This window comes from Mobula hypostoma, chromosome 30, assembly GCF_963921235.1.
Source record: "Mobula hypostoma chromosome 30, sMobHyp1.1, whole genome shotgun sequence".
Lineage (NCBI taxonomy): Eukaryota > Metazoa > Chordata > Chondrichthyes > Myliobatiformes > Myliobatidae > Mobula > Mobula hypostoma.
In genome coordinates, this window is record NC_086126.1 from 18,110,204 (window position 1) to 18,132,131 (window position 21,928).

At 42.9% G+C, this 21,928-nt stretch overlaps 2 protein-coding genes across 2 annotated transcripts in view; one reads left to right on the forward strand and one right to left on the reverse strand.

Annotated features, from left to right (window-relative positions):
- Positions 1-8,070, reverse strand: part of LOC134339661 (histone H2B-like) — a 241,813-nt gene extending 233,743 nt beyond the window's left edge. Inside the window, exons 1-2 of the mRNA XM_063036359.1 lie at positions 7,918-8,070; positions 769-880 (exon numbers count right to left, since the gene is read on the reverse strand). The gene's annotated coding sequence lies outside the window, so the exon portion shown is untranslated. The remainder of the gene's footprint in view (positions 1-768; positions 881-7,917) is intronic.
- Positions 8,071-14,113: 6,043 nt separating this feature from the next.
- Positions 14,114-21,928, forward strand: part of LOC134339720 (histone H4-like) — a 39,322-nt gene continuing 31,507 nt past the window's right edge. Inside the window, exon 1 of the mRNA XM_063036444.1 lies at positions 14,114-14,285. Within this exon, the coding sequence (XP_062892514.1) occupies positions 14,114-14,285 (172 nt within the window). The remainder of the gene's footprint in view (positions 14,286-21,928) is intronic.

Below are 21,928 nucleotides of genomic sequence, written 5' to 3' on the forward strand. Positions count from 1 at the left end.
AGCATTTTCTGTCAGTTTGCTTCAGTCTGTGTATTGATTAAGCTAATCAAACTGGTACAGTGGAAGAGGAATTTGTGGAATGGTCAGAGACAGTTTCTTACAGCAGTATCTTACCCATGAATGGGCTATTTCAGATGTAATCTGTGTAATGAGGTGTGATTATAGAGAGATCTTGTGGTGAAGGATCCCTGAAGAAGTGATCACAATGTGGGAGATCTCCAGATCACAGATTGAGGGTGAACACCAGGGTCCAGAACCAGTGTCCTCAACCTAAATAAAGACAATTACAGAGACGTGACAGTGGAGTTGTCTGGGGCAGATGGGGTAAATAGGCTCGGGGACAGGTCAGTAATGAGCAGTGGCAGATATTTAAGGAGACTGTTCGTAACACTCAGCAGACGTTCTTCCCGATTAGGAAGAGGGATCACAGAGAGCAAAGAACACTCTGTGGTCAAAGGAGGCAGACAAGAGGATCAGGATTTTTCCAGGAACCAGTGCTGAGACAAAATCTAAAACTAACAAGGAAAAAGCAGAGAGGTTAACTCCAGTAATTTGCATTAGTGTTCACAGAGGGGGCACAGCAAACATCCCACAGATATCTCATGGAGACATTTCGACATTGTGCCATAATGTGTAACAATCACCATCACGAGAGAAAAAACTAATGGGATTAAAAGCAAACATTACTTGGTCCTAATGACCTGCACTGGAGGCTTCCACAGGAAGTCTGGAGAGAAAGTAGAGACATTGAAGTCTGTCAAAACTCACTGTTACAGAAAGGTCCCAGTGGAGTTGAAAACCATTGTTGAAGGAGGGTGGAAGATGAAAAGCAGGTAACTGTAGTGGAGTTAACTTCACTTCAGGTACTGGAGTCTATAATCTATGAAGAAATAATGTCATTTAGAGAAGTTTAATGTCATTGCACTAAGTCAACAGGGTTTACAGTCAGATTCACACAGCACAGAAACAAGCCCTTCGGCTCAAATGGTCCACAATGACCAAAGATCCCATCTGAGCTTGTGGTCCGTAACCCCATCACCACCACATTATGAACAAGGTTGTCCTCCCTCCTTGTCCCATTTCCCTCCATTTGGCCCATATCCTTAAAAACTTTTCCTTTCCATCTACCTGCCCAAGTGCCCTTTTAATGTACCTGACTCAACCACTCCCCCGAGCAGCTCATTCTGTTTACTGACCAGCCTGTGTGTGGAAAAGTTGCCCTTCAGGTCCCTATTAAATCTCATCAGAAACCAATGCTCTCCAGTTCTTGATTCTGTTGGAAATCTTTTAGATGATTACATGTAGGATAGATAAAGGGAATGATGTCCATGTTGTATATTTGGACATTCAGAAGGCCATTGACAGGGTGCCACATATGAGGCTGCTCACCGTGTTACGAACCCATGGTGTTACAGGAAAATTACAAGCATTGACTGATTGGTAGAAGGCAGCGAGTGGTAATAAAAGGATCCATTTCTGGTTGGTTGCCAGTAAGTAGTGGTGTTCTGCAGGAGTCAGTGTTACGACCGCTTCTTTTTATACTGTATATCAATGATATAGATGATGAAATAGTTGGCTTTGTTGTCAAGTTTACAGATGATATGAAGACTGGTGGAGGGGCAGGTAGTATTGAGGAAATGGGTAGGCTGCAGAAGGACTTAGACAGATCAGGAGATGGGCAAGAGAATAGCGAAAGAAATATAATGTCAGAAAATACATGGTCATGCTCTTTGGTAGTAGAAATAAATTTGCAGAGTTTTTCTAAATGGGCAGAAAATCCAAAACTCTGAGATGCAAAGGGAATTGACAGTCCTCGTGCAGAACAACCTGAAGGTTAACTTGCAGGGAGAGTTGGTGGTGAGGAAGACAAATAGGATATTAACATTCATTTCAAGAGGTCTCAAATATAAGACCAGGGATGTGATGCTGAGGCTTTGTAAGGCACTGGTGAGGCCTCAACTTGACGACAGGGAACAATTTTGGACTCCTCATCTAGGAAAAGATGTAGTGGTATTGGGGAGGGTTCAGAAGAGGTTCATAAGGATGATTCCAGGATTGAGAGTGTTAGCCTCTGAGGAATGTTTGAAAGCTCTGGTTCTGTACTCGCTGGAATTTAGAAGGATGAGAGGGGATCTCATTCAAACCTTTCAAATGTTGAAAGGCCTAGACAGAGTAGACGTGGAAAAGATGTTTTCCATTTCCCATGGTGAGGGAGTCTAAGACAAGTGGGCACAGCCTCAGGGTAGAGTGCATCCCATTTAAAATAGAGATGCAGAGAAATTTCTTTAGCCAGAGTGTGGTGAATTTGTAAAATTTATTACCAGAGGCAGCTGTGGGGGTCAGGTCGTTGGGTGTATTTAAGGCAGAGCTTGATAGTTTCTTGATTGGACGGGGCATCAAAGGCTTCGGGGAAAAGGCCGAGGAGTGAAGCTGAGGAGGAGAAACAAGGGTCAGCCATGATTGAATGGTGGAGCAGACTCGATGGGCCAAATGGCCTAATTCTGCTGCTCTGTCTTATGGTCTTACTCAGTTAATCCAACAACCACAACATAATCAATGAAAGACTGCACCCAACCCGGTAACCAAATAACCAATGTGCAAAACGACAACACCAGAGAGAAAATAATAATAATCATAAAGAAATGAGAAATAAATAGAGAACATGAGATGCAGAAGTCGTGAAAGCGAGTCCATAGATTGTGGGAAACAGTTCAGTGATGAGTTCAGTGAAGTTAAATGGAGTTATCTCCACTGGTTCTGGTTTAAGGTGACACTGGTGAATCTCTTTTTCTAGTGAATGAATAGCTTGTAACTTCCCTTTGGACTTGGGGGCAATTTGATGTGGCAGAAGAGAGGTGAGGCAGCGGACCCGTCACTGAGAGTGAGGAAGACACAAAGTTCGGTTGATTTAAACGCCGGGCCCAAATGGAAAAGTCAGGTACAGGCCAAATGGAGGCAGCGGGGACCAGGCCCCAGATCGTATCGAAGCAACTGAACCCAGTGTTTGGATGATGATTTCGGTGCCAGGCCAGATTGAAATGGTCAGTGTGTTGGGCCCGAGGCCAGGGATGAGCCGGTTCAGCTCGCTGCTCCATTTTGTGCTGAACTAAGCATCTGTGGACGGACTCTCTGAGGATTTCAGTTCAAAATGATACAGTATTTGCTTGCGTTTATTGTTTGCATGATTTATTTTCCTCTCTGCACATTGGGTGTTTGACAGTCTTCTTGCTTTATTAGTGGGTTCTTTTGGCTTTCTTTGTTTTATAGCAGCCTGTTTGGAACGAACCTCAAGTTTGTAGAATATAAACATACTTTGATAATAAATGTACTTTGAACTTTGGTTCAAAAACCTGATGGTTGAGGGATAAAATCAGGTCAAAAATTTAACAAAACTCAAAATTGATGCTCTTTTAATTACAGGCCAGGATGCAGAAGAGTGGAAAATGACAAGTATTCTTCCCCTTTTTAAGAACTGCAACAGGGACAAGACAGGAAACTATACCCTGGCGAATTTTACATTAGGGGCAGGGATATTTTTGGAAATGATCTTTAACGATAGGACCAACTTCTATCTGAGAAAGCATAAACACATTCAAAATCTCTTTGCATGGGCAACGTCAAGTCTTGCAAACTTGGTTGAATTTTTAAAGTGAGAAATTCAATTGCTGGGGGCTGGATAGTGGATATAGAACATGTGGACTCTGGTGAAGCTTTCAACAAGGGCCTTGATCAAAAGCAAGAAAGCACATGGGCTGAATAGATATTTGGAAGAATATATTCAAAGTGTAGCTTGGTCAGAGAACACAGAAGGTAATGGTTGAGAGGTCTGATTCTGACTGGAGACCTGTGAACAGTGGTACCCCACAAAGATTAGTGCTGGGAACTCCGCTCTTTGTGAAGTGATCTGGATGAAAATGAAGCTGGGCTGATTTGTCGGTCTGCAGAGACACAGAAATTAGTGGAGCTGTGCATACAGAGCAAGGTTCCCAAAAGATTCAGCAGAATATAAACCAGCTGTAAATATGGACAGAGAAATGGCAGATGAGCCAAAGAACTTTGGGAAGTCAGATTTCAGAGGTTTTCTTTGGAATTCCTCTCCCTGTTGGAGTAGTTGGAATGGCATTTATGGCAATGACAAGCTTCACCTAAAGATGTGGGAGATCAGGGAGTCAGTCAGTGTCCCCAACAACTTCATATCAGGGAAATGCACCATCTGCAGCTCCTGACTGACCGTGTGAAGGACACTGAGCTGGAGATGGACAGATCTGGAGTTTTCAGGATGCTGAGACCACAGATTCAGTGAGTTGGTCACACCTGAGGTCAGGCTGCAGATAGTTTAGTGACCACCATGACTGGAAAGAGGAAGGGACAGACAGTGCAATGTCTCCCTGTGACTGTACACTCCTTTGGATATCCCTGAGAGGATGACAAACCAGAGCACAGCAGCCCGTCAGGTCCGTGGTACTGACAGCCCGGTCTGATGCTCTGCGTGAGGAAAGGACAAGCAGAGCAGTAATGACAGCACTCTCACAGTACAGGGGACATGCAGGAGATTCTGTGGCAGCAATAGAGATGCCAGGATAATGTGTCGCCTCCTGGGTACCAGGGTCAGGTATGTCTGAGATATGCAGGATTTCCAAAAGATAGACTTGCCGGCAGAGTCGGTGGTAAGGAAGCCAAATGCAATGTTAGCATTCATTTCCAGAGGACTACTGCACAGAAGCAAGGATGTAATGCTGAGGATTGATGAGGCATTGGCTCAATCACACTTGGAGTATTGTGAACTCTTTTGGGCCCCTTATCTAAAAAAGTATGTGCTCGCATTGGAAAGGGTCTAGAGGAGGTTCACAAGAGTAATCTCAGCAATAAAAGGGTTAATGCATGAGGATGTTTGATGGCTCTGGGCCTGTATGTACTCACTGGAGTTTAGAAGAAAGAGGGGATCTCATTGAAACCTATCAAATATTGAAAGGCCGAGATGGAGTGGACGTGGAGAGGATGTTTCTGATAGTGAGGCATCTACAACCACAGGGCACATCCTCAGAATACTAGGACATCCTGTTAGAACAAAGATATGGAGTAATTTCCTTAGGAAAGGGTAGTGAATCTGAGCAGCCTATGTCAGGATGCTGTTCACTGAATAGAACTCAGCGTTTAACCCCATTATTCCCACAATCCTGATCAATAAGCTACAGAACCTGGTCCCCCTGCAAATGAATCCTTGACTTACTAATGGAGAGACCACAATCTGTGTGGATTGGTGATAATATCTCCCCCTCGCTGATGATCAACACTGGGGCACCTCAGGGGTGTGTGCTTAGCCCACTGCTCTACTCTCTATATATCCATGACTGTGAGGCTAGGCATAGCTCAAATACCATCTACAAATTTGCTGATGATACAACCACTGTTGGTAGAAACTCAGATGAAGATGAGGTGGCACAGAGGAATGAGATATACCAGCTGTGGTTTTGCAGTGAGAACATTGCACTCAATGTCAGTAAGACAAAACAGCTGATTGTGGACCTCAGGAAAGGTAAGATGAGGGAACACGAACCAATCCTCATGGAGGGATTGTAAGTGCAGAGGCTGAGCAATTTCTAGTTCCTGGAAATCAATATCTGTGAGGATCTAACCTGGTCCCAACATACCGATGCAACTACAGTATAAAGGTGGCAAGACAGCAGATATATTTCATCAGGAGTTTGAAGAGATTTGGTTTATCACTTGAAGCACTCAATAACTGCGATAGACGTACCATAGAGAGCATTCTGAGAGGCTGCATCACTGTCTTGTATGCAGTGGAGGGGGAAGGGGTTACTGCACAGGTCTGAAAGAATCTACAGAAAGTTGTAAAATTAGTCAACTCCATCAAATGCGACGTCCATTATTAAGGACCCAATCCTCCAGGACATGCCGTCTTCTCATTGTTACCATCAGGGAGGAGGTACAAAAGCCCGATGGCACACACTCAGCGATTCAGGAAAAGCTTCTGCCCCTCTGCTATCCAATTCCTCAATAGACATTGAAGCTTCGGACGCTACCTCGTTTTTAAAATATATATATATATATATCTATATCAATTTCTGCACTATTTTTACTATTTAATATACGCATAAATTATTTACTGTAATTTATTTCTTCATAGAAAACAGAAATCTGCAGCACATTACAGGCCTTTCAGCCCACAATGTTGTGCCGACCATGTTACCTACTCTTGAAACTGCCTAGGATTTCCCGAGTGCATAACCCTCTATTTTACTAAGCTCCACGTACCTATGTAAGAGACTCTTAAAAAATGCTATTTAATCCATTTCCACCACCATTGCCAACAGTGCATTCCACACACCCACCACTCTTTGTGAAAAACTTACCCCTAACAACCCCTCAGTACCTATTTCCAGGCACCTTAAAACTATGCCCCCTCGTGTTAGCCAGCTCAGCCCTGGGAAAGGACGTCTGGCTATCCACAAGATCAATGCCCTTCGTCATCTTATACACCTCTATCAGGTCACTTCTCATCCTCCACTGCTCCAAGGAGAAAAGGCCAAGAATCACTCAACCTATTCTCATTAGGCATGTTCTCCAATCCAGGCAACATCCTTGTAAATCTCCTCTGCACTCCCCTTCACATCCTTCCTGTAGTGAGGTGACCAGAACTGAACACAGAACTCCAAGTGGGGTCAGGCCAAGGGCTTTACCTCACAGCTCTTGAACTCAATCCCACAATCTCCTGTCACACTCACCTCAATAATCAGTAAATGCTTTGAGAGGTTGCTCAAGAACTACACCTGCAGTGTGCTGACACCCACACGGGTCCCCCAATTCGCCTATTGACACAACCAATCAACAGCTGATGTAATAGTCACAGCTCTGCACATCGTCCTTGGAGAAGAGGGATGCTCATGTCAGAATGCTGTTCTTGGGCTAGGGTTGAGCATTCAACACCATAATTCTCTCCAGCCTCCACAAGAAGCTTAGAGACCTCAGCCTTCATCCTGCCTTCTGTAGCTGGATCCTGGACTTCCTGTCAGATTGCCGGCAGGTGGTAAGAGTGGGCTCCCTCACCGCTGTTCCTGTGACCCACAACACAGGTGCCCCTCAGGGCTGTGTACTGAGCTCCCTTCTTTACTCTCTATATTCCCATGACTGCGTCGCCACCCACAGCTCCAATCTGTTAATTACATTTGCTGACGACACTGCACTGATTGGCCTAATTTCAAATAATTATGAGGCAGCCTACAGAGAAGTCATCACCCTGACACGGTGGGGTCAAGAAAACAACCTCTCCGACAATATCGCAAAAACAAAGCAGCTGGTTGTGAACTACAGGATGAATAGAGACAGGCAAATCCTTATTGACATCAATGGATCTGGGGTTGAGAGGGTGAACAGCTTTAAGTTCCTCGGCGTAAACATCACGGAGAACCTCACGTGGTCCGTGCATACCGGCTGTGTGGTGGAAAAGGCACAACAGCGCACATTTCACCTCAGACGGTTGAAGTAATTTGGTGAGGGCCCCCAAATCCCTTGAGAACATCCTGACTGGCTTTTTAAAATTAAGTGGAATAGTTTTAAGGTCACAGTGAGAAGGGGATCTGAAGTGTAAATATTTCAGACAGAGAATAACTGGTATCCCGAATGAGCTGCCAGAGGTGTGGGGGGCAGAAACCCATAAGGTCTCTGTTCATGAAAACTTCCCCGTTACCTGTCGTTCACTGTGTGCATCCTGCCATGGTTTAACCTCCCAAAATAGAGTCACTGGTTTATACAGAAATGAAACAGTCCCTTCGGTACAACTCATCCACGCCGACCAAGTTGTCGACCTGAACTCGGCCCATCTGCCTGCATTAGGCCCGTATCCCTCTCAACCTTTCCCATCCATGTGACTGTGGAAATATGTTTTAAATATTGTACCTGAGGCAGAGAGCCGGTGCAGTGAGGCGCTGACGGACACTCGCTGTTCCGCGGGCAGGAAGAGGAGAGGCGGATCCCACAGCGGAGCCGAAACCCCAACAAGTGGAGACCGGCTCCACTTCTCTGCAGAGCCGTCCGTCCATCCCGGATTGACCGGACCGTTTCCCAGGAAACGACGTTGGTGAAGGAGGGCCCTCTGTGACGTCAGCGCGCCAGGGTCGTAATCATATTGTGTCACGTGCCGGAGGGGCAGAGGGAGCTGTCAATCACTGGAGCAACTGGGAAACTTGCGAACATTGTAAATAGAATGGGGACAGTGGGAGATTTCCGGGATCGGTGTCCCCACCCCCACGGAAATTGAGTGTGTTATAGACAGTAATATTCATATTTTAATTTGACTCTTCACGGTCTTAGAAATATTTAATGTTTGTATTTTGTATATTTTTATGTGGATAATATTTTGTAATTTTGGGGAAAACACGTTTAACTGGATGACTGAACACTCCGTGAAAAAAGAGCGTCACGGGAAAATATGGTCAAAGTCAAAAGTTGAACCCAAGGTAAGTTGTTATTATAGTATGTATATGTCACCATATGGTTCAAAGTACGATTTATTCTGACAGTACATACGTGAAACCATATACAACCTACTTGGAAGGAGGTACAGAGGAGACGTCAGGGGTAAGTCTTTTACGCAGAGACTGGTGAGTGCATGGAACAGGCTGCCGGCGGCCGTGGTGGAGGCGGACACAATAGGGTCTTTTAAGAGACTCGTGGATGGATACATGGAGCTTAGAAAAATAGAGGGCTATGGATAAGCCAAGGTAGTTCTACGGTAAGGACATGTTCGGCACAACTTTGTTGGCCGAAGGGCCTGTATTGTGCTGTAGGTTTTCTATGTTTTGATGTTTCTACAACCCTGAGAGTCTTTTTCTGCGGGCATTCTTAACAAATATATAGAAGAGTAACTGTGAACTGTAAATATGAGGAACGATAAACTGTAAGCAAACTGCAAATGCAGAAAAATAAATAGCAATAAATAACGAATATGAAAGAACAATATAACAGAGTCCTTACATGAGTGTAGCTATCCCCTTTTGTTAAAGACACTGATGGTTGAGGGGTAGTAACTGTTCTTGAACCTGGTGGTGCGAGTCCTGAGATACCTGTACCTTCTACCTGATGGCAGCAGTGAGAAAAGAGCATTGCCTGGGTGGTGAGGATCTTTGATGATGGATTCTGCTTACCTACATCTATGTTTTGTGTAGAGGTGCTCAGTGGTTATGAATGTTTTACATGTGATGTAGCTGGGCTGAATCCACTAGCTTTAGAAATATAGAAACATAGAAAATAGGTGCAGGAGTAGGCCATTCCGTCCTTCGAGCCTGCACCGCCATTCAGTATGATCATGGCTGATCATCCAACTCAGAACCCTGTACCAGCCTTCCCTCCATATCCCCTGATCCCTTTAGCCACAAGGGCCATATCTAACTCCCTCTTAAGTATAGCCAATGAACTGGCCTCAACTGTTTCCTGTGGCAGAGAATTCCACAGATTCACCACTCTCTGTGTGAAGAAGTTTTTCCTAATCTCGGTCCTAAAAGGCTTCCCCTTTATCCTCAAACTGTGACCCCTCATTCTGGACTTCCCCAACATCAGGAACAATCTTCCTGCATCTAGCCTGTCCAATCCCTTTAGGATTTTATACGTTTCAATCAGATCCCCCCTGAATCTTCTAAATTCCAACAAGTATAAGCCTAGTTCATCCATTCTTTCATCATATGAAAGTCCTGCCATCCCAGGAATCAATCTGGTGAACCTTCTTTGTACTCCCTCTATGGCAAGGATGTTTTTCCACCGATTAGGGGACCAAAACTGCACACAATACTCCAGGTGTGGTCTCACCAAGGCCTTGTACAACTGCAGTAGTACCTCCCTGCTCCTGTACTCGAATCCTCTTGCTATAAATGCCAGCATACCATTCGCCTTTTTCACTGCCTGCTGTACCTGCATGCCCACTTTCAATGACTGGTGTATAATGACACCCAGGTCTCGTTGCACGTCCCCTTTTCCTAATCGGCCACCATTCAGATAATAACCTGTTCTCCTGTTTTTGCCACCAAAGTGGATAACTTCACATTTATGCACATTAAGTTGCATCTGCCATGAATTTGCCCACTCACCTAACCTATCCAAGTCACCCTGCATCCTCTTAGCATCCTCCTCACAGCTAATACTGCCACCCAGCTTCGTGTCATCCGCAGACTTGGAGATGCTGCATTTAATTCCCTCATCCAAGTCATTAATATATATTGTAAACAACTGGGGTCCCAGCATTGAGCCTTGCGGTACCCCACTAGTCACTGCCTGCCATTCTGAAAAGGTCCCATTTATTCCCACTCTTTGCTTCCTGTCTGCCAACCAATTCTCTATCCACATCAATACCTTACCCCCAATACCGTGTGCTTTAAGTTTGCACACTAATCTCCTGTGTGGGACCTTGTCAAAAGCCTTTTGAAAATCCAAATATACCACATCCACTGGTTCTCCCCTATCCATTCTACTAGTTACATCCTCAAAAGATTCTATGAGATTCGTCAGACATGATTTTCCTTTCACAAATCCATGCTGACTTTGTCCGATGATTTCACTGCTTTCCAAATGTGTTGTTATCACATCCTTGATAACTGACTCCAGCAGTTTCCCCATCACTGATGTTAGGCTAACCGGTCTATAATTCCCTGGTTTCTCTCTCCCTCCTTTTTTAAAAAGTGGGGTTACATTAGCCACCCTCCAATCCTCAGGAACTAGTCCAGAATCTAAAGAGTTTTGAAAAATTTGTAGGATTTTTTACTCAAAGGCGTTGATGTTCCTATACCACGCCGTAATGCAGCCAGTCAGCACACTTTCCACCACACATTTACAGAAGTTTGACAAAGTTTTCGACGACCGGCTGAATCTCTGAGAGTCCTGAGGAAGTAGAGGCACAGTCAGGCCTTCTTCACAATAATATTTATATGATGGGTCCAGGACAGGTCCTCAGAGAGTGACACACAGAAATTCAAAGTTACTGACCCTTTCCACCTCTGATTGTCCTTTGATTACTGGCTCACGGGCCTCTTGTCTTCGCCTCCTAAAGCCACAATCAGTCCGTTGGTCTTATTGACATTGAATAAGAGGTTGCTGTTGTTATAGCACTCAGCCAAGTTTTCAGTGTCCCTCATGTATGCTGATTAATCACCCCTTTGATACAGCCCACAACAGTGGTGTCATCAACAAACTTGTAATTGGTGTTGGAAGTGTACTTGGCCACACAGTCATACTGTAGGTGTAAAGTGAGTCGGGGCTGGGGGGAGCTAAGCACACTTCCCATGATGCACGAAAGAAAGGGAATTCTGAAGTATGAGTGAGTGCCCTGATTATTTGTCTGAATGGTTATGTGAGAGTCACTGCCCTTGGCATCTAAGAGAACTCCGGTGGCATGTGTGTTCACACGTTATGGAGCAGAAAGAATGAAGTATGTTGAGAAGTGGGTGGAATGGAAGAAGGGAGTGCTTGCAGAAGTACAGATATAAGGAGAAAGGTGTGAGGAAACTTTCAGGTGCCCTGTGGTGTTCACCTGGAGTGAAATACAAAAATAATTAGTTGCTTCTCACAGTAAGAGCAGAGAAGATGAAATAAGGGCAGAGAAAGAGACTCAGAAAGAACAGGAAAATGTAATCACATCTACCTCAGTGTGTAAGAAGACAAAACCTGTACCAATGTCTGAGTAGGAAGTAGTAGGAACCTGCTATACCCCTGCCTCCCACAGGTACGGTTACAACAAAGCCCACCCCAGTCGTGTCTCCTGAGTACTCGATGAGGTAGGTGTAAACCTCTCAATAGCACGATGGGAGAATGAGCAATATGGAGACTTTTATGCACTTTGAACTAAAATGGTGTGTTATATTGAAGTGTTTCCTTCACACTCGCAGTGACATACGATACACAGTATTGCAAAAAAAGAAAATGAGCATGTTAATGAATTTGTAAAGTAGACAAACAAGGTCTTTCAGAAGTTTACGGATTTACTCCATCGTAATGAATGTTATTGTAAATGATGAGTAAAAGAGCCCAGGTTAAAGAAAATGTAGAGTGTTACTTCCTTGAGATAAAAAGAGGTAAGTAAAATTCTGAGTGGTTTACAATAATTCCAGATGAAATCAAGTGATTCAAACTGTTAAGGGAATGGATAATATTTGTGTGAGGACTGGAGACTCCCTGGACTGCTCTACCATTATCTCATTAATATTGATTGTTGTATAAAAATATTGTGAAAGTTGCCCAATACAATTTGAATGTTATTTTAACTTGTATTCTGTTTTACGTTTAATAAAAATGACAGTGACCACATTGTTGTTGTTCATTACTAGATTAACTTCTGTTTACAAATTCACTCTAAATTTACTTTCAACATCACATGCTTTACATGCATTTGACTTGTCACCCACTTGTGACTGGTATTATTTTTTGTTTTGAAGAGCGTATAGCATTGTTTACAAAAAGCTATTCTAAATGTATGGATTTTGCAGTTCTTTGATTCACTTTAGTAAACATGGGGATGTTGGTGGTGGACACGATAGGGGTAAAAGTTGGAGACGGCAGTGAGAGGTGCACTTTGTTTATGGACAGTCTGGTCACTGAGCTCAAAAATGCCGACTGTACCAAGGCAGCTTTGATAACAGTCAGTTTCAGCCTCCACCGCCATCACCACCAGAGACTATGAAGTTTACTTTAAATTATCATTTCCCAAACTGTACTCTGGAATCTGTACAATTGTAATTCTGCCTGTTGTAAAGTGGCACCTGATGTAAGTCCACATGTCAATTTTTGGAATTGATGGCTTCTTCTCCTGATCCGCTACTGGGAGAAGTGTTAGTGGATATGTGGTTTCTGGGCTTCATGTCACAGATGAGGTAGCACAGCTCCTGTTCCACTCAATGAACATGACCCTTAGTTATGAATGCATGTTGGTACTAAACGGTCGAGTTGTTGAGTGTGCTGTAAGGAGGCCCATACATTCGGAAAGTGGGTTAACAGTGCAGCCTCTACCCCTCAATTGTACTGTGTTTGAATCTGTTTACCACTCTGATAAGAAGATTAGAGCTGTGAAGGGAGCACGGGACTGCACTACCCAGAGAAATCACACTAGCCAATGGAACTGCTTTGAACGATGGCAATAAACTTCTCATCATGGACTGCATGAATCCTCAGCTCTGAAGCTGCTTCATGAGGATGAGGGTGAAGTCTGTTACTGCAACTACGGGGTGATGGGATCAGATTTAGGTTCCAACACCTGTAATGTCTATGTCACCAGTGATCCTATAACTTCTGTTAATGGCACTTACAGTATTGGATGGCAGGCTCACTGCTGTTTGCCAAGGGTATCCCCTTTGCCTTTAAGTGGAATCTTTGGCCTGAACCAGAGCTGTCAAGCAGTTATTGATACTTGGCGTGTGTAGCAGAAAATACTAACACCTGCCAGCATTGAACGACGAAGGAGACTGATGATTGTTACTGGATTGTCATGTTCCTGTTCTGGGGACCTACCAGGTGGGCTCCTGAAAACATCAGTATGACCCCAGTGTTGCAGTAATTGGCTAACAACACTTCCAGAGTGCTACATAATACAAGTATAATCATCAAAGACATTTCTGACAAAGTGGCAGCAAGCTGCATCATGGCCTTTCAAATCTGAACAGCATTAAACTTTCTGTTAGCCGAGAGGGGAGGAACTTGTGCAATTATTGGACTGAAATGATGCAAAACATCTTTGATATATCTGAGAACATCGTCGATTTTATCCGTGCGGATCCCGTTAGAACAGGGTTGTCAAACTACCGGCCCGCGAAGGGCCCAGTCCGGCCCGCGGGATGATTTGTGGAATAAAAGTATATTCCCGACCATTTATTATGCATCTGTACGGCAGCCGCTCCTTCTCCTATCGCTGTCTGTGCCGCCTGCTGCGCCGGCAGCTTGCTGTGCGCACTTAGAAAACAATAGGCGGCAGTTAAACGCCCCCTGTGCATAAGCACTTTCCGCCCTCTGAAGACCACGAGGGCCCCACTTACGTCGTCAGACATAGTATAAGCACACAGAGTACTCAGGTAAGTAATGTCTGTCTCAAGGCTGAACCTGTTTGCTACTGTGGTTCAAAATGCTTTCCAAGAAAAGAAAAGTTGACATCGAAGGTCAGAAATTCAACGATAATTGGAAAGATCGTTTTTTCTTCTGTGAGGTCAACAGCACAGCACGCAACAAGCGGCTGTGGCAAAAGAGTGCAATACCAAATGACACAATGAGACGTAACACGGAGAAAAATATGACATGTACGCATGGTGGATGTGGTTTTCTGGGAATCAGAGCGACAGGTCACCAGGTAGTGTTGAGCGGAATGTAGAGATGAGGTTGCGGAACGCAGCCACGTTAATGAGCACGGTGGCACCGAGAGGCTGAGGTGTGTTCATTATCAGTGCAGGGTGCAGAACTGTTAAGGCAGACGTACTTAGAGCCTGGATTAGTACATGGCACGGTGATTCGGTGATTACAGAGATCTGGTTGACAGAAGGACTGGACCAGTCCAGGATTCATATGATTCAGACAGTCCAGAGGAGGCTTAAAGAGATTCCGGAGCAGTTCTGCTGATGAGGAACAATGTCACAGCGGCGAGGTCATCTCGCTGACACTTGCAGTACGCCAATGTCACAGCCACGGCTTCGGCAACTCAGTAGATAGGGCAAATTGCGCTCGTGAATATGCACATGTCAGCTAATTATTATTTCATTGCGATAGTATTTAACTCCATTCATTCCATCGCACAATTTGCCGAGACATGGACACAGTGCAGCAGCGCTTCACTGCCTGTTTGCATTCTGCCTTTCCTGAGAAATTGGACAGTCGGGTCCAATGTCTCTGAAGACTAGCGGTATTCGTTTTATTCCTAGTTGTTGTTTTCAGCCGCAGTGTTGGCTTCATTCACCATTTGAGACTTTTAGCTAACGGCCCGAGTGTTTATTACTTCCTTTTCCCTTTCACACTGTTCACATTAAAGTCTATGAAATATCGACCTGCTTCAGTGTCTCTCACCTCACACTTGGGCCACATCCGAACCCGGTGACAGCAAGTCTCAAACCACACAATGATGGACCCAGCAGAGAGAGAGCAGCTGACCTTGGCCATGAGATTCATTGGTCAGAGTGATTCGGCGAGGCAACAATGTTCCGTTAGAATTCCTATGCATAAACCCTTTTTTCTGTCTCCATCGTGACAGAAGGATCTTGCAAAATTTGAACAGTGACGTTTTGATATTGGTGGCTTGAGGAGAGGGTACCTTTATTCTCATTGTGTCTCCAGACTCTATATTCTCAGAGTCCCGAGTCTACATATCTAATTCTCCAGTCTACATTGAGTTTCTCCAAAATCCATTCCAAACTTTTAAAGTCGCAAATACCCAGGTTCCCAGCTTTGTGGTTCCATGACTCAGGTCTGCATAACAAATAAGCGCTTCAAGTAAGCTCTTCAATTGATTCAACAAATCATCATTGAAGTCAATAGTGTAAATTCTGGAAGAGCCCTACTCCAAAAGCTGATCCCTGACTGGAGCGTGCAAATAAACAAGTAAAGTAACCTCTTGATGAAAGTCATCGTATAGTCATGTTACAGACTGGGAAAACTGAATTGTCATGTCGCAAATTAAACAGATCTATAGTGAAATAGATAGCGATGAAATTCATAGCGATGAGGGAAACCTATCTATACTGTCTTGATCTGGAAATTGAGTGCATATCCTAATTGCCTCTGGAATAAATTGTGAAAGATAAAACACTATAAGATTTGAAAAGGTTCCTTCTCTTGGTTTCAAGGTTTCCCAAGGACTCTTCTCTATGTTCCGAAGCTTTTTGTTTTTCCGATTGTTTCCAAGGCTTATTCATGTATTCAGGGTTTCTCAATGTGCTCCCCGTCTCGTGGACTTCCAAGCCTCCCTCTCTGTCCCGCCTACGGGTTCTTGATTTCAGTCTACTGGGGTTCCCAGGTGTCTCAGTCTCTCGGGATCGCCGAGTCTCCCTGCCTCTCGAGTTCCCCAATGGCTTCCACTAAAGTTCTCTAGGTCTCTCGAGTCATTCCTGGCCCTAGCGTTTTCAGGTCTTTCTGCGCCATCAGGTACCTGCTATAGGGAGGGGGTGGTCCTGTAGTGACTGCTTCAGGCATGTGCAGGGCATCAGAGAGCATTGGGCTCTGAGGTTTTTAGACCACCCGAACTGTTTATTGTTGATTAACAACAGTTGTCAATGGTTTAAGAGTTCCTTGTATTTTTCTCGAGCGACTCGCTCTTTCTAATGTGGTTTCCTGTGCTTTCTGTTTAAGTTTGTTATGTTAATTTTGATAGGCTCCGGGATTCTGTTATTTTATTGTTGAAGCAGATGCCTGATTAGCTCCAACCGGAGAGTTTTCATTTTGAGAATGATCCCTCTGACGGTGTCACTTGGTTCTGTCTCTACATGGAAGTCTTTGCCTCTGATATTGGCAGTGCACATCATGGCAATTGTCTACCAGCATCACTGAAGGACATTTTATCTTGAAGAGCTGAGTGACAGAATAAGGACCAAACAACTCAGAGTCATGTGAGAAGTTAAGTTGAGATGTTTCCATGAGGTTTGCAGTTTTGAGTAAAATTGAAATGTATACATCTCTTTGGTCAACGCTCTCTAAGCACTGAGAAATCAACTGTATTATCTTGAAGAGCTGAGTGATGGAATAGGGATCAAACAACTCAGAGTCGTGTGGGAAGTTAAGCTCAGATGTTTCCATAAGGGTTGCAGTCAGTACTTTTGAGTAAAATTGAAATGTATGCATGTCTTTGGTCAAAGCACTCTATGCACTGAGAAATCATCTTTATTACCTTGAAGAGCTGAGTGACACAATATGGATCAAACAACTCAGAGTAATGTGGGAAGTGAAGTTGAGATCTTTCCATCAGGTTTACAGTCAGTACTTTTGAGTAAAATTGAAATGTATACATGTCTTTGGTCAAAGCACTCTATGCCCTGAGAAATCATCTTTTTTATCTTGAAGAGCTGAGTGACATAATATGGATCAAACAACTCAGAGTCATGTGGGAAGTTAAGATAAGATGTTTCTATTAGATTTGCAGTCAGTACTTTTGAATAAATTTGAAATGTATACACCTCTTATGTCAAAGCACCCTATTCACAGAGATATATGAATTTTTTTTATCTTGAAGAGCTGAGTGATAGAATAGGGATCAAACAACTCATAGTCATGTGGGAAGTTAAGTTGAGAAGTTTCCATGAGGTTTGCATCAGTACTTCTGAGTAAAACTGAAAAGTATACATATCTTCGGTCAAAGCACGCTAAGCACTGAGAAAGCAACTTTTTTCTCTGGAAGAGCTGAGTGACAGAATAGAGATCAAACAACTCAGAGTCATGTGGGAAGTTCAGTTGAGGTGTTTCCATGAGGTTTGCAGTCAGTACTTCTGAGTAAAATTGAAATGTGTACATGTCTTTGGTCAAAGCACTCTATGCACTGAGAAATCATCTTTTTTATCTGGAAGAGCTGAGTGACAGAATAGGGACCAAACAACTCAGAGTCATTTGGGAAGTTAATTTAAGATGTTTCCATGTGGTTTCCACTCAGTACTTTTAAGCAAACTTGAAATGTATACATCTCTTTGGTGAACGCACTCCAGGCAGTGAGAAATGAATGTTTTTACCTTGCAGAGCTGAGTGAGAAAATAGCGATCAAACAACTCAGAGTCATGTGGGAAGTTAAGTTGAGATGTTTCCATCAGGTTTGCCGTCAGTACTTTTGAGTAAAATTGAAATGTATACATGTCGTTGGTCAAAGCACTCTATGCCCTGAGAAATCATCTTTTTTTATCTTGAAGAGCTGAGTGACATAATATGGATCAAAGAACTCAGATTTATGTGGGAAGTTAAGATAAAATGTTTCCATTAGGTTTGCAGTCAGTACTTCTGAATAAATTTGAAATGTATACACCTCTTATGTTAAAGCACCCTATTCACAGAGAAATCAAATTTTTTATCTTAAAGAGCTGAGTGATAGAATTGAGATCAAACAACTCAGAGACATGTGGGAAATTAAGTTGAGATGTTTCCATGAGGTTTGCAGTTAGTACTTTTGAAGAAAATCTGAAAAGTGTTCATATATTTGGTCAACGCACTGTAAGCACTGAGAAATCAACTTTTTAATCTTGAAGAGCTGAGTGACATAATATGGAACAAACAACTCACAGTCATGTGGGAATTTAAGTTAAGCTGTTTCCATCAGGGTTGCAGACAGTACTTCTGAATAAAATTGAAAATTATACATATCTTTGATAAAAGAAATCTATGCACTGAGAAATGAACTCTTTTGTATTCAAGAGCTGAGTGATAGAACAGTGATCAAACAACTCAGAGTCATGTGGGAGGTTAAGTTAAGCTCTTTCCATTAGCTTTGCAGTCAGTACTTTTGCGTAAAATTGAAATGTATACTTGTCTTTGGTCAAAGCACTCTATGAACTGAGAAGCGAACTCTTTTGTGTTCAAGAGCTGACTGATAGGATAATGATAAAGCAACTCAGATTAATGGGGGAAGTTTTGTTGAGACGTTTCCATGAGGTTTGCAGTTAGTATTTTTCAGTAAAATTGAAATGTATACATCTCTTTCGTCAAAGCACCCTAATTCACTGAGAAATCAACTTTCTTATCTTGAAGAGCTGAGTGATAGAATAGGGATCAAACAACTCAGAACAATGTGTGAAACAAGTTGAGATGTTTCCATGAGGTTTGCACTCAGTACTCTTGAGTAAAATTGAAATGTATACATCTATTTGGTCAACGCACTCTATGCACTGAGAAATCAACTTTTTTATCTTGAAGAGCTGAGTGACAGAATAGGGATCAAACAACTCAGAGTCATGTGGGAAGTTAAGTTGAGATGTTTTCATGAGGTTGGCAGTTTTGACTAAAATTGAAATGTATACATCTCTTTGGTCAACGCACTCTAGGCAGTGAGAAATGAACTTTTTTATCTTGTACAGCTCAGTGACAGAATAGGGATCAAACAACTCAAAGTCATGTGGGAAGTTAAGTTGAGATGTTTCCATGAGGTTTGTAGTCAGCACTATGAATAAAATTGAAATATGCACTTCTCTTAATGTCAAAGCAGTCTATGCACCGAGAAATCAACTTTCTTATCTTGAAGAGCTGAGTGATAGAATAGCTCTGAAACAACCCAGAGTCATGTGGGAAGTTAAGTTGAGATGATTCCATGAGGTTTGCAGTCAGTACTTTTGAGTAAATTGGAAATGTATACATGTCTTTGGTCAAAGCACTCTATGGCCCTGACAGATCATCTTTTTTATCTTGAAGAGCTGAGTGACATTACATGGATCAAACAACTCAGGACCATGTGGGAAGTTAAGATAAGATGTTCCATCAGGCTTGCAGTCATTATTTTTGATTAAAATTGAAATATACACTTCTCTGAATGTCAAAGCACACTAGTCACCGAGAAACCAACTTTTTTTCTTGAGGAGCTGAGTGATAGAATAGCTTGGAAACAACTCAGAGTCATGTGACAAGTTAAGTTGACTTGATTCCATGAGGTTTGCAGTCACTACTTTTGAGTAAAGTTGAAATGTATACATCTCTTTGGTCAACGCACCCTATGCCCTGAGAAATCATCTTTTTTGTCTTGAAGAGCTGAGTGATAGAATATGGATCAAACAACTCAGAGTCATGTGGGAAGTTAAGCTGAGTTGTTACCATGAGGTTTGCAGTCAGTAGTGTTGAGTACAATTGAAATATACACTTCTCTGAATGTGAAAGCACACTATGCACTGAGAAAGCAACTTCTTTTTCTTGAGGAGCTGAGTGATAGAATAGCTCTGAAACAACACAGAGTCATGTGGCAAGTTAAATTGAGTTGATTCCATGAGGTTTGCAGTCAGTACTTTTGAGTAAAGTTCAAATGTATACATGTCTTTGCTCAAAGCACTCTATGCCCTGAGAAATCATCTTTTTTATCTTGAAGAGCTGAGTGACATAATATGGATCAAACAACTCAGTGTCATGTGGGAAGTTAAGATAAGATGTTTCCATTAGATTTGCAGTCAGTACTTTTGAATAAGTTTGAAATGTATACACCTCTTATGTCAAAGCACCCTATTCACAGAGATATCATTTTTTTTATCTTGAAGAGCTGAGTGATAGAATAGGGATCAAACAACTCATAGTCATCTGGGAAGTTAAGTTGAGAAGTTTCCATGAGGTTTGCGTCAGTACTTCTGAGTATAATTCAAATGTATACATCTCCTTCGTCAAAGCACCCTATTCACAGTGAAAGCAACTTTTTTTATCTTAAAGAGCTGAGTGATAGAATTGAGATCAAACAACTCAGAGACATGTGGGAAGTTAAGTTAAGATGTTTCCATGAGGTTTGCACTCAGTACTTTTTTGGGCTCCTCATCTAGGAAAAGATGTGGTGGCATTGGAGAGGGTTCAGAGGAGGTTCATAAGGATGATTCCAGGATTGAGAGTGTTATCCTATGAGGAATGTTTGATAGCTCTGGGACCATACTCGCTGGAATTTGGAAGGATGAGGCAAGATCTCATTGAAACCTTTCAAATGTTGAATGGACTAGACAGAGTAGATGTGGAAAAGATGTTTCCCATTTCCCATGGTGAGGGAGTCTAAGACAAGTGGGCACAGCCTCAGGGTAGAGGGGCAGAGATGCAGAGAAATTTCTTTAGCCAGAGTGTGGTGAATTTGTGGAATTTATGACCAGAGGTAGCTGTGGGGGCCAGGTCGTTGGGTGTATTTAAGGCAGAGCTTGATAGTTTCTTGATTGGATGGGGCATCAAAGGCTTCGGGGAAAAGGCTGAGGAGTGAGGCTGAGGAGGAGAAAGAAGGGTCAGCCATGATTGAATGGTGGGGCAGACTCGATGGGCCAAATGGCCTAATTCTGCTGCTATGTCTTATGGTCTTACTCAGTTAATCCAACAACCACAACATAATCAATGAAACACCGCACCCAACACAGTAACCAAATAACCAATGTGTAAACGACAATAGCGTGTGCAAATACAAGAGAGAAAATAATAATAATCATAAAGAAATAAGAAATAAATAGAGAACATAAGATGCAGAAGTCGTGAAAATGAGGCGATAGATTGTGGGAAACAGTTTAGTGATGACTTCAGTGAAGTTAAATGGAGTTATCTCCACTGGTTCTGGTTTAAGGTGACACTGGTGAATCTCTATTTCTCGTGAATGAATAGCCTGTAACTTCCCTTTGGACTTGGAGGCAATTTGATGTGGCAGAACAGAGGTGAGGCAGCGGACCCGTCACTGAGAGTGAGGAAGACACGAAGTTCAGTTGATTTAAACGCCGGGACCAAATGGAAAAGTCAGGTACAGGCCAAATGGAGGCAGCGGGGACCAGGCCCCAGATCGTATCGAAGCAACTGAACCCAGTGTTTGGATGATGATTTAGGTGCCAGGCCAGATTGAAATGGTCAGTGTGTTGGGCTCGAGGCCAGGGACCAGCCGGTTCAGCTCGCTGCTCCATTCTGTGCTGAACTAAGCATCTGTGGACGGACTCTCTGAGGATTTCAGTTCAAAATGATACAGTATTTGCTTGTGTTTATTGTTTGCATGATTTATTTTCCTTTCTGCACATTGGGTGTTTGACAGACTTCTTGCTTTATTAGTGGGTTCTTTTGGCTTTCTTTGTTTTATGGCAGCTTGTTTGGAACGAACCTCAAGTTTGTAGAATATAAACTTATTTTGATAATAAATGTACTTTGAACTTTGGTTGAAAAACCTGATGGTTGAGGGATTAAAAAAAAGTCAAGAATTCAACAAAACTCAAAACTAATGCTCTTTTAATTACCGGCCAGGATGGAGAAGAAAAATATTCTTCCCCTTTTTAAGAACTGCAATAGG